Genomic DNA, 12,791 nt, shown 5'->3' with positions numbered 1-12,791 from the left:
ATGTGTATAACAGACCTGGGTGCCAAGAGGCAAGGATAATGTCTTCCAGGGAGTTGTGCCATGTTCCCCACTTGATAAGCAGCATTTTGAGTTGGAAGGTGCGGAAGATGCCATGTAAGACAGATTTCTTGAAAGACAACATTGGTCAGCTCCCACTTGTGGTCTTGATGGAAAATTCAGCTCAGTGAATCTGTGATGGCGTTCTGTGATTCTAGCAAAGAGATCATTGAGATATCTATTTTCTGGGCTAAGAACCAGTTCCATAGCATCACCAACTCTTCGCATAAAGATTGTGATTTTGCTCCTCCTGGGCAGTTTATATAGTACATTGTTGCTCAGTTGTCCAACATCACTCTGACTGATTGGAGATAGCTGAGAGGTAGGAAGTGAAGACAGGGCACTGATGTGTAGTGACAACTCTTGAGGAGTCCACCTGCCTTGGGCAGTATGATCTTGTAGGTGAGCACCCCGTCCTAGAAGTCAGGAGCCTGTAGCGATGATGTGTACGGCAGGTAGACATGAGAAGGCAGTTCCCATGCAGACTTTTTGAAGGTCCTTTCACCAATTGAGGGAGTGGAGTACAATCCATGGGACTAACACCTCTGTGGACAGCACTTCATTGTTGGGAGTGTAGGATGTCTTGCGCCAGGCTTGAAGACACTGGCAGTGCAATCTTGCATGGGGGGTTACAGATGTGCAGGCCATCATGTGTCCCAGGAGCTGAAGACATGCCCTTGCCACGGTTTGTGGGTTCTGCTGCAATGTGGAGATCATGTTAGACATCATGGTGAATCTGTCTGCAAGTAGGGACACCCTGACCACCATAGAGTCTAAGGTGGCCCCAATACAGCTGTACAGGTATCAGGGTTGATTTGTCTATGTTGAGGTGAAGGCCTAGGCAGTGGAATAGAGCTAGGGCCTTCTGAGTGTCAGATTGAACTTCAAGAAAAGAATGGCACTTGAGGAGTCAGTCATCCAGATAGGTAAAAATGACTATTCCCAAATGCTGACTGTGGGCCATGACAATGGAGGGGACCTTTGTAAAGACCGTTGGGGCTGTCAATAGGCTGAAAGACAGGAGACTGTACTGGTAATGGTCGGCACTTACTATAGACCTGAGGAAGCACTGGTGCAGTGGGTTTATGGCTGCATGAACCAGTCCCTGGGATCTAACAACAGAATGATTGTTATAAGCTCTCTGTAATAAGAGCTTGAAACTGCTCTCTTGTCCCGAGGCAAAAACTCAATAAAGTAAGAAAATTTACTATAGTTGGTTAAGTCATATTTTGCCATCAGGACTTGGTAGTTGGTGACTCGGAACTGAAGAGAGGCTGATGAGTGGCTCTTAAGCCCTAGGAGGTCCAGATACGTATGCTTGTTATCAGACAGTGCTGATTTGAAGTGATGTTTCCTACTCTTTCACTGGCAGCATCAACAACAAGAAAGGTAGGGCTGGGATGAGAAAACAAGTACTCCATAATGTGAAGGTCCTTTGAGAGAGGAACCTTAAAGGTACCATTGAGTCCAGGAAGTGTTCCTCTCAATGAAATAAGTTTAGCGATATTGGAGGTGGTACCAGAGAATGCCCCAGTCATTCTCGAGAGGACTGGCTGTCAGTGGATGGTACTAGGTAAGATTACATCTTTGAAGAGTCCTTAGTCTTGAATGAGTCCTTCTGTCTGTAAGAGTCCAATCTTGGTTCTAATGGGTCCATACCTTGAGACTGCTCAACAGTGGGTTTCTCGGTACAGTTTCTCAGCACCTGGTTTTGTACAAGTCTCTTTCAGCAGTGCTGGGGTATCTGGTGGGAGCTTTATCAGTATCTGCAGCAGGACGCAAATCTCCCTACTCACAGATCTAAGTGGAGAGGAATGGGTCTCTTACATTTGGTTGTTTTCTGCAAGACTGAAGTTGTCCCCTGGTTTCTAGAGGTCAGAGCTGGAGCTGATGAAGTCTCTGCAGCGGAGTCTAATGTACAGGATGGAGGGCAGAACTGACCACACAGGTCTAAGGGAGCACTCAATGAGAAGTTTCTTCCCTTAGTTTTTGCCAGTCTTTAAGCCAGAGCAGATCTTACACTTCAATGGGATGTGAGTCTTTCTAAGAGAATGGAGGCAACTGGAGTGCCCATCACTGAGAAGTGACTGGTGACTGATCTGGCAGGGCTTGAATCCTGGGTTCTTGGGCATATTCTGCAAGAAAAGCCACCAGTCGAGAAGGCCAGAGAGGAAAAAGGGGGGAAGAAGTGGGGGGAGACCCCCCTTCAAAGCATAAATTGTGCTATAAAGGTAAATTAACAGCAAAAAGACTAAAACTACATATGAAAATTAAGCATAAAAATGTGGCAGAAGAATAACTGCGTTAGCTAGATAGTAGATGCCTCAAAACTCCAACGATAACTGCAGGTGGTTGAGAAGGAACTGGAGTGACGTGGGTCCACTCCTCCCTATATGCCCTTATACTGGAGCATATGGAGGCATACAGTGTAGGTGCAGACCCACAGGCACTAAATAACAGAAAAATCTTCAATTGAGAGTGCATGGGTGCACACACATCCTCACCTAGAGCACCCATAGGGACAATAACCCAAAGAAGAAGGCCTGATTCTGATTTCACTTCCACCAGGTTTTACACTGCTGTAACTGAGTTGACTTACATAGAAAAATCAGACAAATGAATATATGCTTGCCTAGTGAAATATTGTTGAACAGGTCTGTCAGTGTTGACTGGAGAGGAGAAAGAATGAGTATTATTAGAATTAGATGTGCTGAAGATATTAATAATTTTGGAGCATCTACCATGTGTGGACATAAGATATTACCTTAGAAAAATGGGAAAACCCGCTGGCCTATATTATCCTAGGGTAAAATTGCCTCCAGTGAATGTAAAGTTTTTATACCGGCAAAATAAAAAAGAAAAGTTTGAATAGACTTTCAACATTATCAGCTATATATTTATGAAGCAGGAACAGTTTCATATAGACTTTGTACTTACTTGCTTTGTGTTAGGTCAACAACAATGAGATCTTTTTCCAATAGTACAACTACAGCATAGGGTTCTTGAAATTCTAAAAGTGAGGAATCAAGCACAAAAAACATGCAGAGCTTTTCTGTTAAGCCTTTTAACCAAGTTAGCCAAATTATATAATCCTCTCCTGAACAATTATTGTATTTTAAATAAATGATTTGAGATAGAAGTCTGAATAATAACTAAAGACAGATTTGCCAATTAGAAAGGATGGCATTTGATTAGAGTCAGACAGTGATGTAGATGGCCCACAATGACAAGTAGTTTTGGCGACGTAACTTTTGATAAACATATATAGCAAAAATAGCATGGTATAATTATAGCATGCGAACATGGTGTTGAATTAAAAGTAAAGGAGTGGAGCAGGTGACATCTGAAGGCAGCTGGGTATGTTACTCTATCACTGAATCTACTCATCACACACAGGGAGGTACCCTTGTTATAGACCTTGTGATCATAGACTGCAAAGGTTTAATGGGTATTAGAGTTTTTCTGTGGGCAGTGATTGTCCAAAGCTACATTCCACCAACTCCTTGAGATGCACAGTCCACCAACTCCCAATAGTGCACAGCTGTAATCTCAAATGCAAAAAGTTCACTAGATCCATTATTTTAAAATGTGAATTGGGGAGAGTTAATGAGGAGACAAAGATAACGAAGGTACACTCTGGAGGTGAAGAAAGAGATGCAGTTGTACTGCAAACAAAGTTGGGGAGGAATAGCGTGTAATGGGCTGAAAAAGAAGACAAAGATTTAAACTGCCTCCTCCCCTCCTAAATATCAAGCTGCCATTTGCAGTGTAGACTGTGGTCTTCCAACCACTCTTACACCACTTTCCTTTGTAAAAGTGAATTTTTATCTAAGTTGCCAATCACCTTGGTATCCAAACTATGATGTTCCAAGTTTGGGGTTTTTTAACAGAAATGAGTTCCAGATAATAAAGGAAACAAAGTAGGAAAGAAAGAAAAAAGTTAACACAGTAAGTATAAGGCATTATTTATATACTGGGAAGTATTTTTCATAATTAAAACATGCATTGCATAAATTGGTTTTTGTGGCAATATTATTGTTATGATTTTGTTGTGAGACTGCTGGAGGCATCTACTATTTTGTGATCAATTCAGGTGCAGTAGCTCTCTCTCTCACACATGGTGTGCAAGGTTGAACTCCTCAGATGGTTGAAGGCACAAGGCTGAATGAACCTGAGGAATGTATCAACTAATGCTCTTCCCTTTGTGGTTTACTATTAATGCACATCCTGTGGTAGCATATTGACACACTGGATTATGAACAATACAGGCTAACATAAAACAAAAATGTACTACTGTGTAAATCAGTAAAAGAATCCATAATATGGAAGCACCACTAAGTTTAACATAGTGAATTGGCAGCCCAGGTACATTAATTCAATTATTGAAGCTTCCATTCACTAGACATTGGAAATAAATATTTGCTTTATACTAATTCAAATTATTCAACAGGGTTTTATTTTTATTAATTTACGTGCTAAATGTTTCTTCTACATTTCTGCTCACCCTCTTTTATGCTGAAGATACCAGACTTAATTTCTTATAGGTTTTTAGCTTTCCCTACCCCTCACCCTTCTTAGTTTTTCTGTTAATTTAGTCCTCAATTTAACAGTCCATCCCTGTTCAGCAGAGCAAAACACTTCAGCACATTCTTAATTAAGCTTGTGCTTTGCTCAAAAGGGATGGATTTAAGCACACGCTTAAACACTTTGCTGATTTAAGGACTTAACGTTCATGAAAAGCACCAGAATTACAGCCATGAGACTACAAAGAGTCTGGTGGCACCTTAAAGACTAACAGATTTATTTGGGCATAAGCTTTCGTGGGTAAAACACCACTTCTTCAGATGCATGGAGTGAAAATTACAGATGCAGGCATTATATAATGACCAAGCCATGAGACTTAAGCTCTCAATTTATTTCTGAGTAGTAGCAATGTAAGCTTCCTTACATTGACTGATCAGTGTGCGTCAACTGTGACTTGGAGCTCCCCTTCCCCCCACTCCCCACCTCCCCCCACCACACCATGGTAAGAGGGGAATTCAGCCCATTCATTTCTTGATCTTTCTGCTGAGACTGCAAACAAAGGGTCCAGCTGCTGTCAATTGTGGTGTTGGTTTTTGTAACATGGAGAACTGTCCTTTGGGAACTGAGATCCCCAACTTGTTTATCATGCTGTATGGACACTAAATTCTGTGATAAGACCACTTCATATAATTTTTTAACGAATAACATTTCTCTTCTTTGACAATACTGTACTATTGTAGCTTCATACACTCACCATTTGGATATGGTGTTTCACAAAGAGTTAAAAAGTCAACTATAGGGTGATCCATTTCAAGCACCGTAATAGCTTTTCCATGAATGATGGTTAGACTTGGTCTTCGACAAGCTTTGTCATAGGATAGTCCACCAGAAAAGATTATAAATGGTTCACTGTGTCAAAAAACAAAAAGCAATAATAGATCATCTCTATAATCTCACATTTGTGTCATGCCTTTCATCCCATAGTGTTTAAAAAGAGAAAAAATGAAATTGTGGTGGTGGATTTGTACCACTAATACAGATGCAGATTTTGAAGGGTTTATTTTTGTGTGTGGAAATATTTTGAGAGACCCATAGCACTGAGAAAAGTAGGTTTATACATATACATATATTTTACATTAATTAAAAATAGGCCTTAAAATACCACATTTTGAATCTCATCATTTTCAGGTCCCTCTAAAAACTACCCTTTAAAAAGTTATACATAATGAGATTTAGCTGTGTAAAAATACATAATTATTTTATTAATTAAAAGAAAAACCTTAACAGTATTTTTCAGTATAACTGAACATTTATGAACAATGGGTAACAATGGATAGCTTGTTATATGTCATCTACTTCCATATTTGAAGCTGCGTTTGGAAGTCTTTATGTGGGCTCTTGAGCTGTCTGAACACTTTCATGAAGATCCTGTCCTTGGTCATAGTAGCCATTGCTTTGTTGAACATCCTCTTCTATAAAACAAGGATTTTTGTGGAAGTAACCAACTAATCCAACTGGACACTTTGACAGAGATCAGGTTTTTCATGAAAGGAGCCATCGGTGTGTCAGAGATATTATCTAAATCTATAAACTGGGGAATTAATACACAAAAACACTACAGTATGTGTAAGTTAAGATTGATCTATACAGACATAACTAATGCAAAATCTCAAAACCAAAAGAAGCTAAAAACATCCAGCAGTCCATACTCCTCCCATCCAGAGACAGACCCCTCACCACTAGCACAACCACTTCAGACAATATACCACAAAGTTAATTCTACCCAAGTAGAGGGGCCAGTCTTCCTGCACCCTCTTCCCCAAACTTGAGTGTATGTGATTTCATATAGCTGTATATAGACCTGTGAGAAAGTGAGTCTGTTCTGTTTGTGTGTGGTGGTGGGTTGTCCACACCTAAAACATCAAAGTAATTCAAACGTAACGGAAAAGCTCTCATGGAAAGAAAGGGAAAGAAACTTGAACTCTGGAAAGCTGCAATGCTGAAGGTTCTCAGTCTCCCATTACTAAGATATTTTATACAGAAATGCTGAATACAGAAGAAATACCACCTTTCTACTCCTACTTGGTATTGACCCACTTAGCCATTCAAGGATTTAATTTCTGTAATACAACAGACCATTGGATACCTTAAGGAGACAGGATATCAGACTAAATGGACCACTGGTCCGTCCCAGTATAATGAGGAGACAGAACAGTGGACTAAATAAACAATGGTCTGTTCAGGTCTGGCAGAGAGAAAGCATACTAGCCTTGATAAGCACCAGAGAAAGGCCTATATATAAATAGTAAATTGGACTTTCCTGGTGTGATAATTCCTAATTTCCTATAAAGAAGAACAAATGCAGCTTTGTATGTTGTAAAAGACTCTAAATATTAAATACCTAGAAAACCTCCCAGCAAAATTTTTGAATTAAAATATTAAAAGATGCAATTGCTACTGTTAAACTATACAGTCTTTACAAAGTTCAAAACCCTTTTAAAGATCTTTTCAATTCATCAACAAATATTTTTAGGTCATATTGTACCTTGTTTTGTAATATGTTACTTGTCATAACATTTCTGCCTCTACACAAATTAAACGGAACAACCGGTATAAGCTAAGCAGCTCAAACTCCAACTTATATAACTGGAATCTTGTATCTGTTAGTTTTGGATTCCAAAAAGATGGTGATAGATGAAAAATTTATTACTGGGTTGCTAAAATAATTCAGAATATAAGGAATAAAGCCAAAGATTTTGAAATAATGTACATATGATAATGATAATGTTTGCCTGCTTCTTTGTAACATAACTTTAAATAAATTTAAATAAAATAATTCTTTGTACACTTCAGTCTTAAAATACTATAAAGCAATAGAAAGATGTATTTTCTGATTCCCAAATGTAACTTTTTTCTGTGAAACTTATGAAAAATCATTGACCTATCTAGCAAATGCCTGGTTGTCATAATGTGGTGGAGAGGTGCGTCCTTCTATCTCAACTCGCGGAGCTGCTCATTGCGTGCTCAGTCCACACTTAGATTCCAGTCCTATGGATAGACCACATGGTGGTTCTGTGCGGGTAGCGGGGTAAGAGGCACATCACAACAACAACAATGCTGTGGATGAGGCTAATTCCACCACATTCCATGCAGAAGGCATGAGATCTGTGCATGGAACTTGGAGCACAATCTGGCAGGCATTACAGAAATGCTAATAATTATATTATGTCCCACTAGTCCTACATGTGATATACTTAACAAGTGCATTTCAAAATTTGAAAAAACACTTGGACCTTTACATAAATTCTCACAAAGACAAAAACTTACATTTAAAATCTATTAAAGTTGCCTAAGGAGAGAGTTCTCCTCACCCACACAAACCCTTAAAAGTAGGAATTATCCAGTTAAAATATTCTTCTTTCTCCTTATCCCCACCAAACATCATATTCACCATTTTCACAGACAGATTTCTCCCCTCTATAAACAACTCCCTTACACTTTTATCATGTGTAGTAACACAACACACACATCCTAATTCCCATGATTACACTATAACACAAAACCTTAACTCCAACAACAACACATGTCTTTTAGACATTCCATACCAGAATATTGTGTTCTTCTCTGATGGGTAAGTCTAAGGTCAGAGTTGAAGTTCTGCATTATAATGCAATTTTAGGAAATGTTGGGAGTTAGTATATGCTGGAGGTGTGGGTTTTTTTAAAGTGTTTTCTCTGTGGGCATTTCCTTTTTAAAAATTGTTTGTAGGAATATAGTGGAAAATATGACACATAGACCTTTTAAACCCCTTCTCAGTCAGACTCCAATTCAGGAATGTATTTAAGCATGCAATAACTTTAAGCATATGCTTGAGTCCCAATGATTTAAATGGGACTTAAGTATATGTTTAAACATGTGCTTAAGTGATTTTCTGATTTAGGGCCTAAAATTGTAATGTGCATTTGCACATAGACTATTAATTGGGAAGATGACAAAGGAATATATTGAAAGTCAATTCAATGTTTTGCTTTTGCTGTTGTATACTAAATAAAAGAAACTAAATAATAAAATCAATATTATTTTCCTAAAAGAGTTGAAATACTGTATATAGTAGGAAGGATCAACCTCTGGAAGATTAAATGTGTATCAGAGATCTAAAAATGCATAGAAAATGCTTAAAAAGCAGGGCAGTCCCATTTAATTTCATTTGCTATGTATTCTGTGATTCATTTGCTTATTATTTTAAGAGCTGCATTTTAAAAAACAAATACATAATTTTAATAATTTTTAAACAGCATAAATTAGAAACAGCAGTCCGTATCGTTCTGATATTTTACTGCAGACCATATCATTCTGAAGACACCTTTTGAAACTCGGTTTAAATGACTTCCTCAGCAGTGAAGGAAATCTATGGCCAAGGTAAGCAGACTGGACACAATCCAGTTTTCTTGGGTCCTTTCCAGTGATCTAACCATAAGACCATCATCCAGACCAAACAGCATCTGATCATGTAATTATAGTCTGTATCATTCATCTATATGTCCAACAGTGCCTTACAGAGAGAAGTATTCATAAGCAGTTCCATTTTACATAGAGTGTAGCCAAGCACATAGATATGGCTTAATCTTTTCCTAAGGAGACAAAAACATACCTGCTTTTACATGTCTTGTATTCTACTTTAAGAATTGGTTTACAAGACTCAGGTTTTTTCCCATCTCTTTGAATTTTTCCTGTGGAAAGAAAGAAGGTATAAATCTTACTAAAACTTATAATTGCCACCACACTGGACAAGTTCTATATATAGCACAATAATTGAACTTTAAAGTCATTGCGGATGGCAGAGTTCTAATACCTATTTTCCACTGCAGTTTGGATATTAATTTTTCTGAAATAATTAGATTCCTTTTGCTCTTTTACTCAACATATTTTCTTTCTTCACAGCAAATTACCAAGATAACAAACTTCATGAAAACAGAGCTCCTATTGTCTTTTTAAATTTTGTTTTAAAACACATATGAGCTTAAATGTTGTTTCCCACAAGCAAAAAAAATCAAAGATGGTCAGAGGCAGAGGGCATCAAACAAAGATCAGATACTTTGTGCTAAGACAGGCTTTTTTGAGGCCTCTGACGTAAAATGTAACATAGCTGCTAGTTGATTTTGAGAATATTCTGCAGATTAAAGAATATAGGAACCTATACAAGAAATGGCTACGAAGTAGGGACACAGGACCAGATAAAATGAACTAATCATAAATATCTGTAAATAAAACCATCTTTTTCATTCCTTCCCTGCAATATGTTTTTTTTTAAAGCATCTTTCTTACCATGTGGGATTGTTATCTGAAATGGTCTGCTCGGACTTTTCAAGTTCCACAGAGTCAAGCTGCCATCAGAGTGACTGCACATGAACTGCTTCCCCTCATGATGCCAGTCAACAGAATGAATAGCCTAAAGAAATGGTAGTGAGAACAGACAGAAGTCATTACAGAATACATGGTTCACATTAACTAATACGGCTACATTTTAATGTATGATTTGAGGTTATCCTTATCCAACGGCATCTCAGCAATTGGGTGTCTCTTATTTGTCTGCAATCCACCACCATCAGCACTCCTTTAAAGTACTTTCACCCAGATTGCTCATCTGATCAGACAAAAGAAGCACCTTCAACTGTACACGCTAACTTAAATGTGTAGTAACTTATCTTAGTGTATATCATTCTCCACATGCACAGAGAATTGTATCTGAACAGAATTATTCAGTTTTACTGAAAACACCAGATACACCTGCAAGCTCAGGGCACTTGCTACAAGGGGCAGATTCCCAGGAGTACATAGGGTTGTGAGACACCTCGTCCACCTGCCCTTAGCCTGCGGAAGTCTTGTTTGGGCCTCCTGTGGATCAGCTCCCTAAAATCATCAGCCTCTGGCAACACAAGCACTGACTTCCATGCCTCTGCAGGCCTCACCCTGTCTGTACAGGTTAGCGATAAGCACACACCAATCTCTGGGTCCTCTGAGTGTCCTTCTGGAGTGCTCAGCCCCAATCCAATGAACACTCCAGAATTCTCAGATCCTCTATTCTCAAAGGAATAATACATCCCAGCTTGCAAGATTCATCTTAGGATCCTCACTCACTTAACACGCACCATTTAGATACAGTGATGAGCTGCCAAAATCTTAACAACTGGTTCCCTCCTCACCCCATGAGGGGGTCGTGGCCCACCCCTGACCCCCGGGACTCCTGCCCCATCCAACCCCCCGTGTTCCTTGATGCCCTCCTTCCCGGGACCCCTGCCCCATCCACCCCCCTCCCCTGTCCCCTGACTGCCCCCAGAACCGGGCAGGAGGGTCTCGTGGGCCACTGTAGTGGGTGCCCACCCCGCCCTGCCCCTAAGAGCCAGAGGGATCTGCCGGGGGGCGAGGTGGGGAGTCCCTCCAGTACTTACCTGGGGGAGCTCCCAGGAAGCATCCAGCAGGTCCCTCTGGCTCCTAGGGGCGGGGTAGCGTAGCTAGGGGGGGAACAGGGGGAGCGGCCACTCCCCCACTGATCACATTAAAAGTGGTGCCTTAGGCACTGACTCCCTAGGTGCTCCGGGGCTGGAGCACCCATGGGGAGAATTTGGTGGGTGCAGAGCACCCACCGGCAGCTCCCCACCCCCCGCCTGGCCCCAGCTCACCTCCCCTCCGCCTCCTCCCCTGAACGCGTCGCCCCGCTCTGCTTCTTCGCCCCCCGCCCCCCACCCCCCACCCCGGCTTCCCGCGAATCAGCTGTTCGCGTGGGAAGCCTGGGAGGGCTGAGAAGCAAGCGGCGGCTTCGTGCTCAGGCCCAGGGAGGCGGAGGTGGAGCAGAGGTGAGCTGGGGCAGGGGGGCGCGAGGAGGGCTGCCCGCGCCGCAGCAGGTAACCTGGGGGGGGTGGGGCGCAGGGGAACCACTCCCCACCCCAGCTCACCTCCACCTCCCTGGGCCTGAGCGCGAAGCCGCTGCTTGCTTCTCAGCCCTCCCAGGCTTCCCGTGCGAACAGCTGATTCATGGGAAACAGGGGGGAGGGAGGGCAGAGAAGCAGAGCGGGGCGGCGCGTTCAGGGGCGGAGGCGGAGTGAAGGTGAGCTGGGGCCGGGCGGCTGTTGGGGAGCTGCCGGTGGGTGCTCTGCACCCACCAAATTCTCCCCGTGGATGCTCCAGCCAAAGAGCACTCAGGGAGTCGGTGCCTAAGGCGCCACTTTTGGCCAGTTATTAAATTTAGAAGCCCTTTTAGAACCGGTTCTAAAAGGGCTTCTAAATTTAACAAGTTTCAGAGTAACAGCCGTGTTAGTCTGTATTCGCAAAAAGAAAAGGAGTACTTGTGGCACCTTAGAGACTAACCAATTTATCTGAGCATAAGCTTTCGTGAGCTACAGCTCACTTCATCGGATGCATACTGTGGAAAATACAAAAGATGTTTTTATACACACAAACCATGAAAAAATGGGTGTTTATCACTACAAAAGGTTTTCTCTCCCCCCACCCTACTCTCCTGCTGGTAATAGCTTATCTAAAGTGATCACTCTCCTTACAATGTGTATGATAATCAAGGTGGGTCATTTCCAGCACAAATCCAGGGTTTAACAAGAACGTCTGAGGAACAGTGCGGGGGAGGGTGGGAATAAACAAGGGGAAATAGGTTACTTTTTATAATGAGTCAACAATTCCCAGTCTCTATTCAAGCCTAAGTTAACTGTATCCAATTTGCAAATTAATTCCAATTCAGCAGTCTCTCGTTGGAGTCTGTTTTCGAAGTTTTTTTGTTGAAGGATAGTCACTTTGAGATCAGAAATCGAGTGACCAGAGAGATTGAAGTGTTCTCCGACTGGTTTTTGAATGTTATAATTCTTGACATCTGATTTGTGTCCATTTATTCTTTTACGTAGAGACTGTCCAGTTTGACCAATGTACATGGCAGAGGGGCATTGCTGGCACATGATGGCATATATCACATTAGTGGATGTGCAGGTGAACAAGCCTTTGATAGTGTGGCTGATGTTATTAGGCCCTGTGATGGTGTCCCCTGAATAGATATGTGGGCACAGTTGGCAACGGGCTTTGTTGCAAGGATAGGTTCCTGGGTTAGTGGTTCTGTTGTGTGGTATATAGTTGCTGGTGAGTATTCGCTTCAGGCTGGGGGGCTGTCTGTAGGCAAGGACTGGCCTGTCTCCCAAGATTTGTGAGAG

General features: G+C 41.4%; 1 protein-coding gene across 3 annotated transcripts in view; it reads right to left on the bottom strand.

The window, feature by feature from the left end:
* Positions 1–12,791, bottom strand: part of STXBP5L (syntaxin binding protein 5L) — a 433,225-nt gene that overhangs the window by 136,153 nt on the left and 284,281 nt on the right. For all 3 annotated transcript variants that reach the window (XM_077807341.1, XM_077807339.1, XM_077807340.1), the window contains exons 8-11: positions 9,907–10,030; positions 9,233–9,311; positions 5,336–5,490; positions 2,995–3,067 (exon numbers count right to left, since the gene is read on the bottom strand). In XM_077807341.1, coding sequence (XP_077663467.1) covers positions 2,995–3,067; positions 5,336–5,490; positions 9,233–9,311; positions 9,907–10,030 — 431 coding nt within the window. The remainder of the gene's footprint in view (positions 1–2,994; positions 3,068–5,335; positions 5,491–9,232; positions 9,312–9,906; positions 10,031–12,791) is intronic.

Source organism: Eretmochelys imbricata, chromosome 1 (assembly GCF_965152235.1).
Source record: "Eretmochelys imbricata isolate rEreImb1 chromosome 1, rEreImb1.hap1, whole genome shotgun sequence".
Taxonomy (NCBI): domain Eukaryota; kingdom Metazoa; phylum Chordata; order Testudines; family Cheloniidae; genus Eretmochelys; species Eretmochelys imbricata.
Note: the sequence above shows the minus strand (reverse complement) of the source record. Positions and strands in the feature narration are given on the sequence as shown.